At 35.4% G+C, this 18,695-nt stretch overlaps 2 protein-coding genes across 4 annotated transcripts in view; one reads left to right on the forward strand and one right to left on the reverse strand.

Annotated features, from left to right (window-relative positions):
- The window catches only part of derl1 (derlin 1), a 14,875-nt gene extending 4,976 nt beyond the window's left edge, over window positions 1-9,899 (reverse strand). Inside the window, 5 exon segments of the mRNA NM_213444.2 lie at window positions 1-21; window positions 1,653-1,679; window positions 1,989-2,053; window positions 3,082-3,193; window positions 9,565-9,899. The exon segment at window positions 1-21 is cut by the window's left edge and continues 75 nt beyond it. Coding sequence (NP_998609.2) covers window positions 1-21; window positions 1,653-1,679; window positions 1,989-2,053; window positions 3,082-3,193; window positions 9,565-9,717 — 378 coding nt within the window. The 5' untranslated portion in view covers window positions 9,718-9,899.
- Window positions 9,900-10,120: 221 nt separating this feature from the next.
- nsmce2 (NSE2 SUMO ligase component of SMC5/6 complex) lies at window positions 10,121-18,684 on the forward strand. Of its 3 annotated transcripts, none has more exons than XM_087286034.1 (7): window positions 10,121-10,348; window positions 10,443-10,567; window positions 14,518-14,630; window positions 14,709-14,862; window positions 15,002-15,093; window positions 15,183-15,289; window positions 18,376-18,684. In XM_087286034.1, the coding sequence occupies exons 2-7, from the start codon at window positions 10,453-10,455 to the stop codon at window positions 18,485-18,487; spliced, it is 693 nt and encodes a 230-aa protein (XP_087142160.1). In that variant the 5' UTR covers window positions 10,121-10,348; window positions 10,443-10,452; the 3' UTR covers window positions 18,488-18,684. The 3 variants fall into 3 exon arrangements, with proteins under 3 accessions (XP_087142160.1, XP_087142161.1, NP_001122190.1); XM_087286035.1 differs by having other exon boundaries at window positions 10,121-10,286; NM_001128718.1 differs by having other exon boundaries at window positions 10,141-10,152; window positions 18,376-18,535.
- The last annotated feature ends 11 nt before the right edge of the window (window positions 18,685-18,695 follow it).

Raw genomic sequence — 18,695 nt, forward strand, 5'->3', positions numbered from 1 at the left:
GATCAAAGGGATCATCAGGAGCTGCAAAAGACAAATAAAGGAAATTTTCTTAAAAAGCATAATAGAACTTCTCACACAATTAAGACAAAAGATGCTTTTAAATGTCATTCAATGCTCCTTTAAAACATAACGGTCACATCACAAAAAGCTTGATTAACAAGAAGAATGCTCATAAATGTCATCTGATGAAGTAACACAATGATTCAGACGTTTCGTTTTTTAAATTACGTGCTTTAAAATCATTAATCAAAATACTATTTAATAATTTAAGTGATACAAGGGTGATGATGTTTGATTTAATGATATTGAGGTTTTTAAGAAAAAAAAACTGATCATCAGAAAGGTCTTTAGAACAGCAGACCGACAAATTATATTAATTTCTGAAGGATAATATGACACTCAACAATGAAAGAATGGCTGGTAAATATTGCCATTCTACCAATTAATTGTATTATAAAATACACTCACTGGCCACTTTATTAGGCACACCTTACTAGTACCGAGTTGGACCACTTCCTGCCATCCTTCGTGGCATTTGGGTACATTGAACTCATTGTTCAAGAAAGCAGTCTGAGATGATTCCTGCTTTATGACATGGCCCGTTATCCTGCTGGAAGTAGCCATCAGAAGATGGGTACACTGTGCTCATAAAGGTATGGACATGGTCAACAACAATACACAGGTAGGTTGTGGTGTTGACATGATGCTCAATTGATACTAATGAGCTCAAAGTGTGCCAATAAAATACCCCACCAGCCCATTACACCACCAGCCTGAACCGTTCATACAAGGCAGGATGGATCCATGCTTTCATGTTCTTGATGCCAAATTTTGACCCTACCATCCAAATGTCGCAGCAGAAATCGAGACTCATCAGACCAGGCAACGCCTTTTCAATCTTCTATTGTCCAATTTTGGTGAGCCTGTGTGAATTGTAGCCTCAGCTCCCGTTTTTAGCTGACAAGAGTGGTACCTGGTTTGGTCTTCTGCTGCTTTAGCCCATTCGCCAAGGTTAGCCCAAGGTTGGATGTGTTGTGCGTTCAGAGATGTTCTTCTGCATACCTCGGTTGTAATGAGTGGTTATATTTGAGTTACTGTTGCTTTTCTATCAGCTCCAATCTGTCTGGCCATTCTCCTCTGACCTCTCGCATCAACAAAGCATTTGCACCCAGAGAACTGCTGCTCACTGGATATTTTCTTTCTTTAGGATCATTCTCTGAAAACCCTAGAGATGGTTGTGCATGAAAATCCCAGTTGATCAGCAGTTTCTGAAATATTCAGACCAACCCATCAGGCACCAACAACCATGGCACATTCAGAGTCACTTAAATCACCTTTTTCTCCCATTCTGGTGCTCGGTTTGAACTGCAGAAGATTGTCTTGACCATGTCTACATGCCTAAATACATTGAGTTGCTGCCATGTGATTTAGCCGATTAGAAATTTACGTTAACGAGCAATTGGACAGGTGTACCTAATAAAACAGTTATTTCAAATTGTAATACTACACCACAATGTTGCTATTTTTAAACTGTATTTTCTTATCATGCAGCACTCAAGAAAACACAGTTTTAAATCTATTTTATGGGTCAATTATTAATTCTAGCTAAAATGGAGTGGATGATTTAGATATATTAAGATATATAATCTTACCTGCATGTCCATTATTAAGCCTGTTATCTGAATCATAAATATTAAGGACAGATAAAAGCTGTAAAATAAATGTGACTCATAGAAAATATTTTGCTTGTTCAGTAGAACGTTTAAAGCATGAAAACCACATCCTCAAGGGATATTACGTCTTTAATGCAATATACGAAAATGCTGAATTCAGCACAACTCATTCACAGTTAATGTAGGCATTCACCGCACAGATGCAAATCATTTCATGACACTGAATAATCACTTGTTTGCTCTGCACGGAATGACACATTTAATCTTTTAAAATATTACAGTATGGTGTGTGTGTGTGGAGTGCAGAAAGGATACGACAATGCAAATCCAGTTGAACAGAAGCATGAACATGTAATCTGCAGGTCTTCCATCAAAAGCCCCTGTAAAAGAGAGAAGGATGAAAGTCACATCCTAAGCTAATTATTTCACTTACTCTTACTAAAGATACTGTATACTGAAGTAAATGTTAAAAGGGAATTAAAAATAAAAAACTAAAAAACTAATGCAATCACCAGAAGCCCAATAAAGCTATTTTATTTCATATAAAGTGGGTTTGCAGAAAAATCACATGACCAGCTGAATGTTTTATTTTGATAATCCTCTTATTACTGGACATTTTCACTCATGGAATTAATCATGACTATGATTACAGCATTTCTTACAACTGCATTAGTAAAAAGTTTTGTCAGTATGTTGACTTTCTCAGAATAAAAGTCTGTTCACATCATAAAGAGTAACTGTAATGTTAACCATATTACCATTTACTTTATACAATACACATTATACATTGACTTGAAGAGACAGTTTACCAAAAACATAACATTCTGTCCTCATTTAGTCACGCTTCAGTTGCTTAAAATATGTTTGAGTTTCTTCTGTTGAACATAAAAGAAGCTATTAAGAAAAAAAGAAATGTTGGTCTCCGTTGACTTCCATAGGAAAAACAACCTATGGAAGTCAATAGTGACTTTCGAACATTCTTCAAAATCTCTTCTTTTGTGTTCAATAGGGGAAAAAACTTGAAAGGTCTTGAACCACTTGAGAGAGAGAAAAAATAATGAGTAAATGTTTATTTATGGGTGAACTATTCCTTTAAATGCTGACACATTAAGTGAATTCTTATAGTGTTAAACTGTTCATCAGCTGAAACAAATATTCCAATTATCTATATAGCTGCGGAGTGGACTTTTAAAACAATATATCATCACTGCTATGCATGGGCCATAATTATGAAGATTTAATACTTGTTCTAATTTTATGAGCAAATAAAGTTCACAGAACAACTATTAGGATAATGACACAGACATGACTGCAGAACTAGTTTTATAGCATTTTTGCGCTTTATTTGAAAATTTTCATATTACTGTCCTATATTGCTGTGGTCATTATTTTAAGACAAAGAAGTTACCCGTTTCAAGCCTCGATGAGTACTGGTAGAGGAAATACAAATTAACCAAGTAGAGAAAACCTGTGCCTGGACCAACTGGGAAATACAACGTTGCAGTAATCGGTCTCCATATCTGTTGAAAGAACACAGGAAAATGATTAATGACTTGACCCTACTGAAAGTACTAAAGCATCAAAGTAGATATTGACGGTTTACTTACACACACACACACACACACACACACACACACACACACACACACACACACACACACACACACACACACACACACACACACACACACACACACACACACACACACACACACACACACACACACACACACACACACACACACACACACACACACACACACACACACACACACACACACACTTATATCTTATGTATACACTGTTGTTTTAGCAAGAACAATATTCATACAGCCATCTCATTCACATTTAATTATTTTGACTGCTTGAAATGCTGCTTTTTGAAACTTTTAAAAGGTTTTTTTCAATATTTTATTTTTTAGAACAACCCCTTCCTCAACAATTTAACACTTTAAAAGATGAGGAAATAAATAAAAAATGATATTATATATTTTTAAAAACAAAATAAAATACATAATGCAAAATAAATAAATAAATACTGCCATAATAAATACTTTTTAGGGGATACATTTGTTCATCAAGTTATATTGTGCTACATTGTAGTTACCTCAGATCGCATTGGCAATAGTTTAAGTAACCTCAATGTACAGATCTAAATAAGTTGGAATACCTTTCCATCTCTTCAGAAAAATATTATCTGACATGCAGTCATTTTTTCCATTACATAGACCTGTTTAAGTCACTGAGCCACCTTTGGAGAACCTTTTTCCATCCAATATACTATTTTGCAAGCAGTAATACTATCCTCAGTACAAATCCTGTTTCATCAGTAAACATTTTTGAGCAGTGCTCCCAGTCAGCACACAACTGGATTAAGGGGTATTTCTATATCTAATATTTTATCCATTTCTTTTTTTTTTTTTAACAATTCTCCAAAATTCCTGAATCTTAGTCCGTAAAAATGTGGGGAGGATCTCCAATTTTACCACATTTTCTCGAACACAAAGCAACAGATGGTCATTTTACACATGTAGAAATTTTCTAAGAGACATGTTTAAGGGATTATATGCAAGATCCTTCATTCATTGTCTTAGGTAAACCCAAATCTCCACTCAATTATCACACTTAAGAGGGAAAATGTGCTTTATGCAATATTAAAATAATATGAAGCTTGAAACATCAGAATCGGTATCGGCCGATCACCATGACAAGGAATTGGTACTCGGCTCCCAAAAATCCTGATCACAGTTGAAGTCAGAATTATTAGCTCCCCTTTAAATTTTTTTTCTTTTTTAAATATTTCCCAAATGATGTTTAACAGAGCAAGAAAATTGTTGAAGTATGTCTGATAATATTTTGTCCTCTGGAGAAAATCCTATTTGTTTTATTTCGGCTAGAATAAAAGCAGTTGAAAATTTTTTAAACACCATGTAAAGGTCAAAATTATTAGCCCCTTTAAGCTACATTTTTTATTATTGGCCTACAGAACAAACCATCGTTATACAATAACTTGCCTAATTACCCTAACCTGCCTAGTTAACCTAATTAACCAAGTTAAGCCTTTAAATGTCACTTTAAGCTGTATAGAAGTGTCCTAAAAATATATAGTAAAATATTATTTAGGGTCATCATGGGAGGTAAAATAAATCGGTTATTAGAAATGAGTCTTTAAAACTATTATATTTAGAAATGTGTAGAAAAAAAATCTAAACATTATCAAATAATAATAATAATAATAATTATATAAATGACTAATGCACATTTTAACTTATTTTACATTTTGTTATTGGCGTAATTTTCAGGATTCACAAATAAAATAAAAATTATATATATATAAAATAAAAAAATAATAAATAAATAAATAAATAAATATATATATATATATATATATATATATATATATATATATATATATATATATATATATATATATATATATATATATATTTACAGAACGGTTTGCAGAGACAGAGGCGCAATGACATTATGAAGACGCAATAATGTTTAGATTCTTGCACAGAAGATTCAGCTTCAAAAGACCTCAATGTATCATCAGAGGACATGGTTATTAATCTGGTTTTTGCTAGTATGTTTTTTGACTCTAAAGGTGGCAGTTGACTTGCAATTTATAAATCACCCAGGAGTTTCAGTTTCAGCTACAACCCTTTTTAAACGCTCTACTCAAGAAAAAAAAGTCACCTACATCTTACATAGCCTGAGGGTGGCATAAATTAACAACAAATTTTCACATTGAGCTGAACTCAATGCCTTAAATAAGAAATCAAGAACAGTCACTGAAAATATACACGCGCCAGCACGATTTGTATGCAATCACCAGCACTGCCTGAAAGTTCAGATAAAATGGAGTGGCTTCCATGCTTGCACTGCAGATTTGATTCCCCACACATTCTGAAGTCATTATTACCCATATGCCCGAGCACAACTGCAGCTATTACACCAGACACAAACTGACACTCATCTGGCCTGTTATCCAGATTTGCTCCGTAATTCCCAGACTAGAAAAAAAAAACTAGGTCAGTAAACAACAAACGCACAACCCTGCACATTTTTTAAAACTCTCCAGTGTTTAATTTGCCCTCAGCACAATGACTGCACATGCACACATTATCCCTCTCTGTATTCTCCGTCTGTCTCGTCCTCCTCCCTCACTTCTAGTTCTTTCTCTCCTCCCTCTTCTGAGCTAGCAGGGATTTTGGGTCGGTCTGGAGGACTGTGAATCCGCTGAGCAGCAATGCTTTGATGTTGGCGTCTGAAGCGGCTCTGCGGTAGTCAGGCAGTCCAGCGCAGCGGCCTCTGCAGCAGAAAACACGCAGACTCGCTAGTGTGTGAAGAGAGAGAGGTGACCTCTGTGGACTGCAGCGCACAGAGAAGTGGGTTAAAAAGCACAGCAGGGTTGGTATGCCGTGAGAGGACGGGGAGAGCTTTGTTTGGCAGCTTCTCGCCAGCTAAATGATTCAGCTCTGTAAAACAGTAGAAACTTGTACAGACAGGATAGAGGTCATGAATTGTTAGCCACTAGCTAGTTGTGTCTTAATAGCAGCACGAGTGGATAAATCACAGAAAATCTGTATGAAAAAGAGCTCAACCTTTAAGTGGCTAAATTATAACCAAAATTGCAGCTACCCAAAAAAAAAAGAAGAATCATCGCTGGTTAATTAGCCATTAGCAGAGGTCAAACGCTCTGTGTCTGAATGTTCAGTGCATCATTTAAGAAGACGTGTCATGGAAACAGATTAAAAGCATTATTGATGCCATTTGCAAACTATATCAGCTAAAAATGTCAGTAAAATCTCACTGTTTAGGACACAGTGACATTTGATAAATGTTAAACACCACAAACGTTACCAGATAGTGTAAAGTGGGTATGCAGATGCATTATAACATTTATTTTAGAGGCTTTTCTTCTTCAAGAATTATTTATTAATCCACTTCCAGTCGAAGTCAGAATTATTAGCTCCCCTGCTTATTTTTTTTCATCAAATTCTGTTTAACAGAGGGAAGATTTTTTCCAACACATTTCTAAACATAATAGTTTTAATAACTCATTTCTAATCACTGATTTATTTTATATTTGCCATGATGACATTAAATAATATTTAACTAGGTATTTTAAGACACTTCTTTACAGCTTAAAGTGACATTTAAAGGCTTAACTAGGTTAACTAGGCAGGGTAGGGTAATTAGGCAAGTTATTGAAAACGATGTTTTGTTCTGTAAACTATCGAAAAAGAATATAGCTTAAAGGGGCTAATAATATTGACCTTAAAATCATTTTTAAAAAATATTATCATACATACTGTGAAAATGTCCTTGCTCTGTTAAACATAATCTGGGAAACATTTAAAAAAGAAAAAAAAAAGAAATCGAATGGGGGCTAATAATTCTGACTTCAACTGTATATGGTGGCTGTTTAAAAGAGTGACTATTAATATTTTGGATTAGTGGTTCTTCAAGCCCACATTTCCAGCACAATATTCAGTGCCTGACTCCATATATGTCAAGATATTTCTGCTGTGATTATTTCAAAATTTTCAATTTTGCAGTGATACAATTTATTTACATGATTAATTAATTAAATACGCTAAAAAATGAATGAACCGCCTTTTTGGTATTCCGTTAGTATTCTTTATTGCAAAATTATGTGAACCTGAAAACAAGGTGAGGAAAACTAAAATGAAAACTGCTTTCAGTTCTTGATTTGAACTTGACTGTTTTCAGTTAATTGTTTATTAAAACAGCTTGAATTACATAATCATACAGCAAATCAATGCAGCAAATATATAATATTATTGTTATTTTTTGTAATGTACAATTTGCATTATGTAATCCTTTCATCAAAACCATTTCAGTCAAAATTTAACTAAATTTTTTTTATCTATTTCTTCCACACAAAACTGTAATTTACAAACTTTTCTAAAGGAAGTCTCCATAACCTATACTAGGGGTTCCCAAACTTTTCAGCTCACAACCCCTAAAATAACAATATCAGTGACTTGCGACCCCCACATTTCTTGGAAGTGGTTATAAATATAAAACATTGTGCACACAACAGTAGGCCTATATAAACATGAGCATATTGACAACACAAAAAAGTGCAACAGTCTAACAATCATATAATTTTTATAGTCATTTATTAATTTGTTTAATTTAACCTCAGCTAAAGAGACTGGTGAGCACAATGTTCACAGCACAAGTCATTCTTGGTTTAATTTTTGAAACCACCAAGCCAGAGATCATTCTCAGTGTTCAGTTGCGGCCTGTATGTATTTTAAATGTATTTGATTGCCATAAAGGTGTCTAAAAGTTTAACCTGGTGCGTTATAACGTAAACACACCAATCCTATGAAAAAAAAATTATTGAAAGCCTGACAGCTTTTTATTTGCATGTTGTTTTTGATGCAACTATTAACTACTATTTTTTATCTTCTGTGGGTTATGCATTAAATATGGTAATACATTTACATTTAGTCATTTAGCAGACGCTTTTAGTTTAATAACATTCTTTTTACTTTTGGAAATCATTAAGTGACCCCCACTCTGGGAAACACTAACCTATATTGCATTTACATGAACACGTGCTATAACAGGTGCACACAATTTGGTGAAATAATGGATACAAATGTTTCTAACAAGTTTCACTACGCTGTTTTTCACTGTTACCCCACAAACAAATAGCTTTGCGCCACCTGGTGGAAACTGCTGAAACTGAAAACACCAAATAATCAATTGTCAGGCTTGAGGACATGTTCTCAGACAATAAATTAATGTCTCTACGGAGTTACTAATAAGTACCAATTGTCCAGCCAACATTTTTTTTACGTTTTAGAGATATCTTATACTGAGAAGTTATTATTTTTATCATCAGTAAAGATGTCTGTAGGTCGATTTTATAGGTCTGTATGTTCAATCCCATCTCCTGTCATCCAGAGCATTAAAACCAAATAGGAGGAAGAGTTTGATACTGATGAGGAAACATGGGATATTTGGTCTAATGCTAAGAAAATATCTGTCTGTACATGTACAAGAGAAACACAATATCAAATAGTACATAGAAAACAATAAAAATCAGACTTCTGTTAATAATCAATGTGACCATCTTGAATAATAGTTTTGCCATGTTTAACTAAATTTTGTCAGAATTAGGCATAGTGTTTCCATTCCTTTTTAGGTCACAACACGCAACTATATTCTAATTTGGCATAATAAATAAAGGTAAGAATATTTAATATTCCAATATCTGATTATTCTCGAACATCTCACTGCAGAGAGAAGCAGTGCTTGTGAACTCAAAATTCAATCTGGCAGCCTACGAAAAGCCTATTGTCCCGGAAGTAGCCTAGTAGACGCGTAGTTGACTCTCATTGGTTGAGCACGAACCAGGCGGGGGCGCGCTTAATTTTCTTTATTTTTGTCTTATTTCGCTACTTTTGATTCAAACTGCGTTTTCAATATAATAAATTTACCTCAAGTATAAAAATATAATTGTAAGGAACAGATGAAAGCGGGTTTAAGAATGAACACAACAGCCCACTCTGTTACTATTCTGCTTAATGACTCAGTATCGAATAAACTATACACGTTTTCCCGAATAACTTTACCTAACATTTACACTTCCTAATATACAGCAAACTACTATAGCACAAACTATTATCGCAGTGTAACATTACCAAAAAAGACTTTGAACTAAAAACCGGACAGTTGACTTTTTTAGACAGCATTACCAGCAGTTCACTATGTGAACAGCACAGTTTTGAACGCAGCCCCCTGTGTGGGCATCATTGTAGCGCTACTGCAGTGTGGGGCCTACAAGGCCTTGTCACCGCTGCTGTTATATTTACTTTCTGTATAGCTTAATGTCCTTTTAACCTACCTGAAATTTATGAAAGAACGCTTCTGGCCACAATACGAGGTACATAGGACCGATTAATCCCAGCTTCCCTATTAGCGGCACAGCAATGGAGCCAGCAAACCAGTATCGAGTGATGAAAGGTATGTTTTTAAACCAGTCCCCGATATCCGACATCTTGCCATATGACTGGAGATCCTGGAGATTCTCTGTCGTTTTTCCGCAGATGCTAATTTACAAAAAGAGCAGGTGCAACACACGAATCTTTGACCACAACGCAGAAATGCTGTTTCAGTGCTCTTCTATTTTGGTTACGCACTCCTTCCCGTTTAGTTTGCATGACGTGGCCGCGCACGAACGCGTCCTCGTTGCGATTTTCCGTTTAATTTGACTGTCAAATTAACAGTCATGCAAAAAATCAAAAATATTTTTTTATTATTGACACTTAAGCATTTTAAAATATGTGTCTTATTACCTTAATAAGTTTTTATTCACAAACGTCTCAACAGTTTTATGATTGCAGTGTGCATTTTTACGAAATCGAGGTCTTTTATATTGATATTTCGAAACCGGAAACAGCCTCTTTGTGGCGCTACTTTTGGCGAAGGAAGGGTTAGCATCTATTTTATTGGATGTTTTATGTATAATGACAGATATTTACTATATGTGTGTTCAAAAACATTTAAAAACTAAATGATAACGCTTAGTACATAGGCCATTACATAGTTACGTTTTGTGAGAGATAGGTAAAACTTTATTCTAAATATAAAACTCTTTGTTTAACTTTACTCGGTTTTTTATCTGTATGGTTAGTGTCACCATTTTTATAATAATTTTTCCCATACAATACACGTGAAGGGTAAATAAGGCTGGAAGTTGATGTTGAATTTGTGTTTGTTCAGTTGTGCAGAGATGTCTCTCAGTTCAGTGAACTCCACCTTGTCCAATCTCAAGTCCTGTCAAGCAGATGTTGGAGATTATATGGATATGGTGTCCGACGTTGGGCTGGGAATAGTCGAAGCACAAGGTGAGAAATATGCGTTTAGCTAAACATATCTTAGAAAGTAGACACTAATATATATTTTATAGATACATCAAACAAACAAAAAACCCACAATTCGATAGCTGAATGTACTCAATTCATGCAAACCTCAGATCCCGTACTGTATTACTCTTGACTACAGGTCAATAGTTCGGGTGAGTTTTATTCAAAGAAAATTATTCTCTTCGTCAAGGCAACATTAATGAAATATAAAATAATTGTTGAATTGTTATATATTTATTAAAATTGTTTATAACTGCTGTTTTATTGTACGTAGTTTCAAATGAAGTTATTACCCCAGTCATTATTGCTTTTATTAATATTACTTTAATAATGATAAAAAATATATTATAATTAATAATAAATATTAGAGTGATTTCTGAAGGTTCATGTGACTCTGAAGACTGGAGTAATTCATTTTTAAAATCACTGTAATAAATTATTAAATTATAAACTACAAGGTTCAATGCTAAGGATTTTTATACCGGTCCGATTGGGCCAATAATTCAAATTTTTACTTGCCCTGGCAAAATTTTCACTGGCACCACCTAAAAACACCTAAAGATAATAGCTATTTTCAGCCACATATTTTAAATAATGTGTCAAAAATAATGTCTGTGAATCTAGAATTTCAATATTTAAAGAAATGAGCAAAAAGTGTTATGCAAACAAGTTGAGTAGTATGAAAAATGTGCAGGTATTTTATTGCAGTTTGAAATTATTTAATAAAAGGTGGCTGACTTGCCAATCTGATGGCAAATTGTGCAAAACATCACTTTATTTTTTCGTTATGTTGTTCCCACGTAAATGTCTGCTTCCAAGACATTACAAACAGACCTTTTCTTTTAGCCTTATAGTTTGATGTTGGCGTCACTTCACTGTACTGGTTGTTACCAGGTTATTTGGGAGAAAAAAGAGCATGCTCAATACATCAAATCAGATAAGAGAAACCAAAAAGCAATATGGTGTTTACGACAACACTGAGAAGGTAACATTTAAAGACTTTAAAGCACAAAATTAAAATGCATGCAATTGACTAATAGTCGCATACAAATGAAACTTTAGTGATAAGGCAGCACTGTTCCAATTGGGCCAGTGATGATCTTGATCTCATCGGGCAGTCCTTATTGTTGAGCCCTGAACTACTTTTGAACAGTTATTTATAGTGCAATAACATTTCACAATTGTACAATTTGTACTGTATTTTGATTAAATAGATGCTGTCAAGGTGAACAGGATGAGCTTGTTTTAAAAGATTTAATAATCCTACTGACCCCAAACTTTTGACTGGACATTTTCAAAAAAAAATCTTAACAAAAACAAATTTATTGTTTACAAATGCAGTCGTGTTAAGCATAAGACTCTCCTTTCAAACACTGTACTGACCCCAGACTGTTGCACAGTAGTGTATAATGTATAATTAGGGGTGTCACGATTCTCCAAATTTTCGATTCGATTACATTTTCGATTTTTAAGTCACGATTCGATTCGATTTTCGATTATGAATAATTAATTAATTAAAAACAAATTAATTATTTGTAGTCTACCGTTTAAACTACCTGACCTGTATGGTCTTTGTTTTACCCATAAACAAATCATACAGTAAATGAATAAAGGCAAGTTACACACATAATTACCACCCGTCAATCACTTTTTTCTTGTGAATAGGCAGTGATCTCTGTCGTTATTATGGCGTCGGTAAAAAAAGGTGCACAACCAACAGGAACCAGCCAACAGTATCTGAGGTTTTCGCTAAAATGACTAAGTACTAGTGTGAAAGTAAAAGATTGAAGCAGTCTTAACTAGGTTAATTAGGTTAACCAGGCAGGCTAGGGTAATTAGGCAAGTTATTGTATATTGATGGTTTGTTCTGGAGACAGTCTGAAAAACAATTAGCTTAAGGGGCTAATAAATTTGACCTTAAAATGGTTCATGAAAAATGAAGAACTGCTTTTATTCTAGCCAAAATAAAACAAATAAGACTTTGTTCAGAGGAAAAAATATTATCAGACATACTATCAACATTTCCTTGCTCTGTTAAACATCATGTTAAAAAACAACAAAGGGGGCTAATAATTCTGACTTCCACTGAATATATATTTACAGTAATTTTTTAAATGTTTTTAAGAAAACATTCAGTTCATCAAGGCTACATTTATTAAATGTAAAAAATGTTAAATTGTTAAATATTTATCAACATTTTAAATAACTACTTTGTTATTGTATGTAGTTTCAAATAAAAGTATTACTCCAGAAATTATTTCTTTTATTAATATTACCATTAATAAATATAATAATAATTAATATTAATGATTTCTGAAGGATCATGTGACTGGAGTAATGAAGCTGAAATTTCATCTTTAAAATCACTGGAATAAATGAATAAATTAAATGATAAACTACTTTAGAACAGTTATTTTACAGTGCAACATTTCACATTGCAGCCTTGGTGAGCAGAAGAAGCTTAGTTTAACATATTTAACAATCATACTGACCCCAAACTTTTGACCAGTTGTGTATAGAATATTTTATAAGCAAAAATGTGCACTTTAATTTTAACAACCCACAGACATCGTCACCGAATATAAAGCAGAGGTCAGACTTTCTCATATATACAGAGCCTCATTTCAATTTTCAGGTTTTGTAAAAATCGATCTATTAAATTAATCAATCTATTAAAGAAACGTTGGCTAGAATTCTGCATGATAGGCTTAAATTATAGAGAGACATAGCAGATGAACCGAGACTGCATCAGATCAATGTAAATCTTTCTTTCGAGCTGTCAGTGCGGAAATGAACAAAACAACGGGCCTAATACAACATATTATACAATTAAAATATAGAAAAATTAACAGATAGTAATTTCGGTCAATTTTCCTGACGGATAAACCGAGATCAGGCTTTATAAACAGCTCTCGGTAATATTTCAGCATGCTTTCACTCGCATTTACCGGTAAGAATGACATCTGGCCCTGCTCATCATTTTCTCTTCATATAGCCGTATATATGGCTATTACACGATCATAATACACTGTGATATAGCCTGGGTCGTTAGTTCGTTGCATTGTTTTGTTTTCTCACTACAATCCATCCGCTCAATAGGGCAGAGATCGTCTCATTCAGGCAATCTCAGACTGATTGATTTGGCGCGGATGCGAGCGCAACTGCTGGATATATGCCACACAAACTAACGGGGGAAACGAGACAGATTCCGAAACAAACGTCTATGTGTGAAAGCACCGTAAGATTATATTTGCACACAATTGACAGACAGTTGCAGCACGCAGCTCTGGCTCAATCTGTCAGTCAACAAGGCAGCACTGTACACTGACCCGAGCATCTCGCACACTGGCTCCGGGCTATCGGGCAGTCCTTTTTGTCGAGCGCTGATGGTTTAAGCTCTGACGATGGGTCTCCTGCGTCTGCACAGTTTAACAAGCACTTCAACAAGCGTGTTTTTTCCCGCTTGGCAAGCCAAGCTGACGTGACATGGGGCGTGGCAGCATCGACGATTCTATTTTTTGATTCGATAATCGAAATCGAGCATAAATTTCGATCGATTTTCAATTAAAATCGAAATCGTGACACCCTTATGTATAATATACATTATTATTAATAACATTGGAGTAGCTTATACATCAGTGCACAGTGCTTATGTATGTGTACAATATACTGACACTGAGGAGAAAAAACATGATTAAAGTTGTTATTTTTGTTTTAATGTGCGCATAAAAGTATTATCATAGCTTTTTTTTTTTTAGAAATAACCACTGAAGGAATATGTTTTGAGGATATTTTTATAACAATTTGGAAACATTACTGTCTGTGGAGGATAAGAGAGCTCCCAGATTTCACCTAAAATATCTTACTTTGTGTAATCAATAACATCATTTTTATATTTGGGTGAACTAACCCTTTAAGGTTTTTCATTTCAGGTATGGAAAACAGCCCATCTCTGAAGAAACTGGGGGAGATGATTATGGAGTGCTCCAGACTAGACAGTGAAATCAACTGTTTAGTGGAGTCCGTTAATGAAATGACTGCTCAGGTCTGTCTTATCTAACTAAAATCCTTCCACATTCACCAGCCAAGCCAGCGGGATGACTGTCTCTCACATGTTCTGTAGGTCAGACATGCACCTCCAGAGGCCATGGTTAATCTGAGAGGCTCTGTAAAGGACCGCTTCACTGAGCTGATCGCTGGAGTTTCAGATTCAGACCTGCGAAATCACAGCAAGGTGGTTGCTTTCAAAGAGACAGTCAGGAAATATGCCATGCAAGGTTGGAAACCCAAATGACCACAACATGTTCACAAATGACCCTGTATTTTACACATCACAATAATTCTAAATAAGGCTCAGTCATTAAGTCTAATAAGTGTGTGTGTGTGTGTGTGTGTATGTGTTTGCATATGCAACAGCTCAGAATCCTGCTGAGAATGAAGAGGAAGAGCTGGATGAGGACATTGCTGTAACACAGAGCCAGACGAACTTCATTTGCCCTCTCACGCAGGTACACACTAGCAGTGTTTAAATGCAAAGAGAACACATAAGAAACAGAAATGTTATGTTATTTTAATGTATAATTTTTTGTCCTGACAGGTTGAGATGGTCAATCCAATGAAAAACAAGAAATGCAATCATTACTATGACCAAGAGGCGGTGCTTGAAATGATTAAGAACAAGCACAAAAATAGGAAGAAATTTCGGTATGTAACCACTGCTCACTTCTGTCTTCATGGCATCTTAAATGAGTGTACAAATGCATGCAGCCTGTTTTAATATTAAAAAACAAAGCAGTGCTCTCAGATTGAACTTTTTAGATTAGCTAGCAGTTTCTCAATCCACTAATTAGAGCTGTGGTGAAAAATCATTCAAGAAATTGTTTCTGCGTTGATTCAGAGATTTTCAAAACGCATCGATATTCCTTCTTGAATCAATTCTGAGGTTATTTTTTAACAGCAGACAGCTCTCTTGGCTAGTTTTTAACTGTACACTCACATGCTCATGAGGAAGAATGCCTGCGTGTTCAGCTGAGTCATGTTAACACAGCTCACTATGGACACCTATTTTACTTTTATAAGATGTACAAAAAGACTTTGGTGTCTCTAGAAGGTGCCTGTAGAATCGCAGCTCAAATTACCCATCAGATTATTTAGTATATAATGTAGAATCTGCCCATTTTTGGTGCTGAGGACTATGTATTAGAGGTCTGCATTCCACGGGACCTGACCAGTTTTCTTGTGGCGCGGAAATAAATTTCTGAATAAAACCCTACTGCTTTGCACTACTGCCCTCTTTGGCAAGACGAGTACACAGTTATTTTTCATGCCAAAAAAAGCATCTAAATGTGAATGTGAGAGCGCACGCATCCTCTGTCGTGCTCTATGTGTTTGTGTGTGTGGGTGAATGAGAGTGTGCAAATCCACTGTGGTGCTCTTTGTGTGTGTATCGCTTGTAATAGCCTGACTGGACTCTGTAACATCCAGCTGGGTTTTTTGGGAGGCCTATTTAACCACTTTACATTCTTTCGTGGCCCAATATGTACCTGCTAGGTGTATAGAAATAATGCTGATATGATCTATAAAACACAATCGGTAGTTGTGAAATATATTGAGTGGATATGTTTGTAAATCTGACTTTGAAGGACTCAGTGCCTCACTAGCCACAAACCTCACCGCGCAAAGGGGCAAACAAAACTGACATTTTGCCTACATTCCCTGCACAACATACACTTTTTTTTCTGTCATATCTCTCTTGGTAGTGCCCAATTTTAACGTGAGATTTTGAAAACCAGATCTAAATTTAGCAGGAACGGTTGGCTCGGGTAGAAAACAGGGCGGGTCGGGCAGGGGGTGGACAAAGACTGAATATACGGCGGGTGCGGTATAAAACTTGGCAGGAGTGGGATTAAAATTTCAGTCCCACACAGATCGTTACTTTGTAGCTGTTTGTGTAGCCTGTGACTTTAAATCCAAATTTTCTGCTTCGACATGTGTGTCTGGCTGGATAAAGACATGGGCTTCGTCCGAAACCGCCTACTACTCAGTAGGTACTGCATTTGAATTTAAACGTACTACTCGGCCGTTAGAAAAGTACGTTCTATACAGTATGAACGTGAAAAGTATGAATGGAATTCGGACGTACTACATCTGACCTGCGTCAATTGTGTCGCTTTACTCCCATTCATGAATTCGCTCGCGGGGCATCATGGTATAGCACAGCATGCATGGGATGCGCACTCTAGAATCTTGCCGGAAGTAGGAAGTCATCCGGGTACTTCTCGCGTACTGATTTTCGAATTCTATGAATTCGGACATACTACTTGGCTCGCATACTGATTTTAGCGTACTATATAGTATGGAAGTATGTGGTTTCGGACGCAGCCATGGATGAAGCTGAAATAAGGCCACTAGTCAAAAATACCAGGTTTAATTGATGTATTTGTGGTGGAGATTATTCAAGCCTTTCTGAAACGATGAGTCACACACAAATGCCATTTGCAGTACATGCGCATATGCACACATATAATAGCATTTACTGCCACCATGAGGCCGTGGTGATTATGGCGGTTAAGAATTACATGCCGATTTTACTCTCTTTATCACAAGCATGCATGTTTTAAAAACGTTATAACCTTATAAACTTAATCATTGAGGTGCAGCTGATCACACAGAGTTCTAACATATGTTTTAATCCCAGTTTCTTTGCAGAAAATGGTCTGTTGACATGCGTTTACATGTTCTCATGAAGATGTGGCACTTGTCAGTCCATTTGGTGGGTGGGGAAAATTGCACTCCTACATCACGTTGTGGTGGGCCTTAAAATCACTGGGATATGGATCCTATTTTAACGTCAGAAAAAAAAAAAAAAGAGACATGTTGGGTTTATATCACCCCAGTATGACAGTAGACACGCACTACATCGGCAGACAGTTCTGTCCGAACAGCTTACAAAATTTTATTTTCATCATAGGTGCCTTTTAAACCTTCATTAAATTTATCACTGATTATTTTAGGTTCACGTAGTACTTATAAGGAATTAAATGCAAGCTGAGTATGGCTGTTTGTAAAGCATACAGCACAATCTGCAGGTAAAAACTAAGCTCAGTTGATTCGCGATTAATCAAAAAAAAATCCTAGAATAGTTTTCTCTGACAATTTTTCATCACAGAATCAACTATTTTTATGACAAAACCGTACATCACAGCTTCTCTTTGAATCTTTAGACCAATCAAATGCTCTCTAGTATCTAGTGTCGACCCTCCTACAAGACATGACTGTAATTTGTCATATGAAGGTTCAATATAAAATAGCAAAAAATGATTGCCAGCAACACCTTTTTTTGATCTGCCATGTTTAATGCAATCGTAATAATGCAGAGAGGGTCCCCTGAAAGCAGGGCTACTGTAATGCTCACCTGTCTATGGCAAACAAACCTAAAAAAATGTATAGTCAGCATACAGGCAACTGTGACATTTGCAGTGAAGTCGTCTATACAGTGACTATTTTTTAGAGTAAATGGCATAGGGGATAAACAATTGAGACCGTGTTATATGGTTGCCTTTAGAGTGAATAAAGCATGGTTTCATGTTAACGTCACACTGTGTCTATTTTGATTGGCCAAAAAGACTATATTAAGTCAAAAAACTAACTCTCTCCATAATAACTTTTTTTTGTTGAGCTAATATATAAATTAATATTAGGAATTTGGTAAAAATGATGTGTACCACAAACTTTTGAACAGTAACTTGCAGAATAATGTAAAAATGCCACTTTCCCATATTTCTTCACAGTTGTCCAAAGGTTGGCTGTGGAAATGCAGATGTACAGGAGTCAGATCTTGAGCTGGACCTGATTATGAAGAGAATGATCCAGAACCAGAAGAGACAGAGCGGAAAAACCTAAAACTATCATGCAGATGTTATGGCTGTTCTCACTGAATTGGGAGCATGGTTTGTTCTAGAAAAATCCCTGAAAGCTAGAACTGAATGCAAATTTGGTTCATGTTATTGTTTATATACATTTAAAGTTTACATTTGTAATACAAATATTATTGCACTGTCAGTTATGACGTTTTCCAAAAATGTTTTTAATCATTCTCATATCGTCTCAT

This window comes from Danio rerio, chromosome 16, assembly GCF_052040795.2.
Source record: "Danio rerio strain M-AB ecotype USA chromosome 16, GRCz13ab, whole genome shotgun sequence".
Classification (NCBI taxonomy): domain Eukaryota; kingdom Metazoa; phylum Chordata; class Actinopteri; order Cypriniformes; family Danionidae; genus Danio; species Danio rerio.

Coding starts and splice junctions, on each gene's coding strand:
- nsmce2 (XM_087286034.1), top strand. CDS start 10,453: ATGTCTCTCAGTTCAGTGAACTCCACCTTGTCCAATCTCAAGTCCTGT. Junction 15,094..15,182: donor TCATTTGCCCTCTCACGCAG/GTACACACTAGC, acceptor TTGTCCTGACAG/GTTGAGATGGTCAATCCAAT. Junction 15,290..18,375: donor AAAAATAGGAAGAAATTTCG/GTATGTAACCAC, acceptor ATTTCTTCACAG/TTGTCCAAAGGTTGGCTGTG.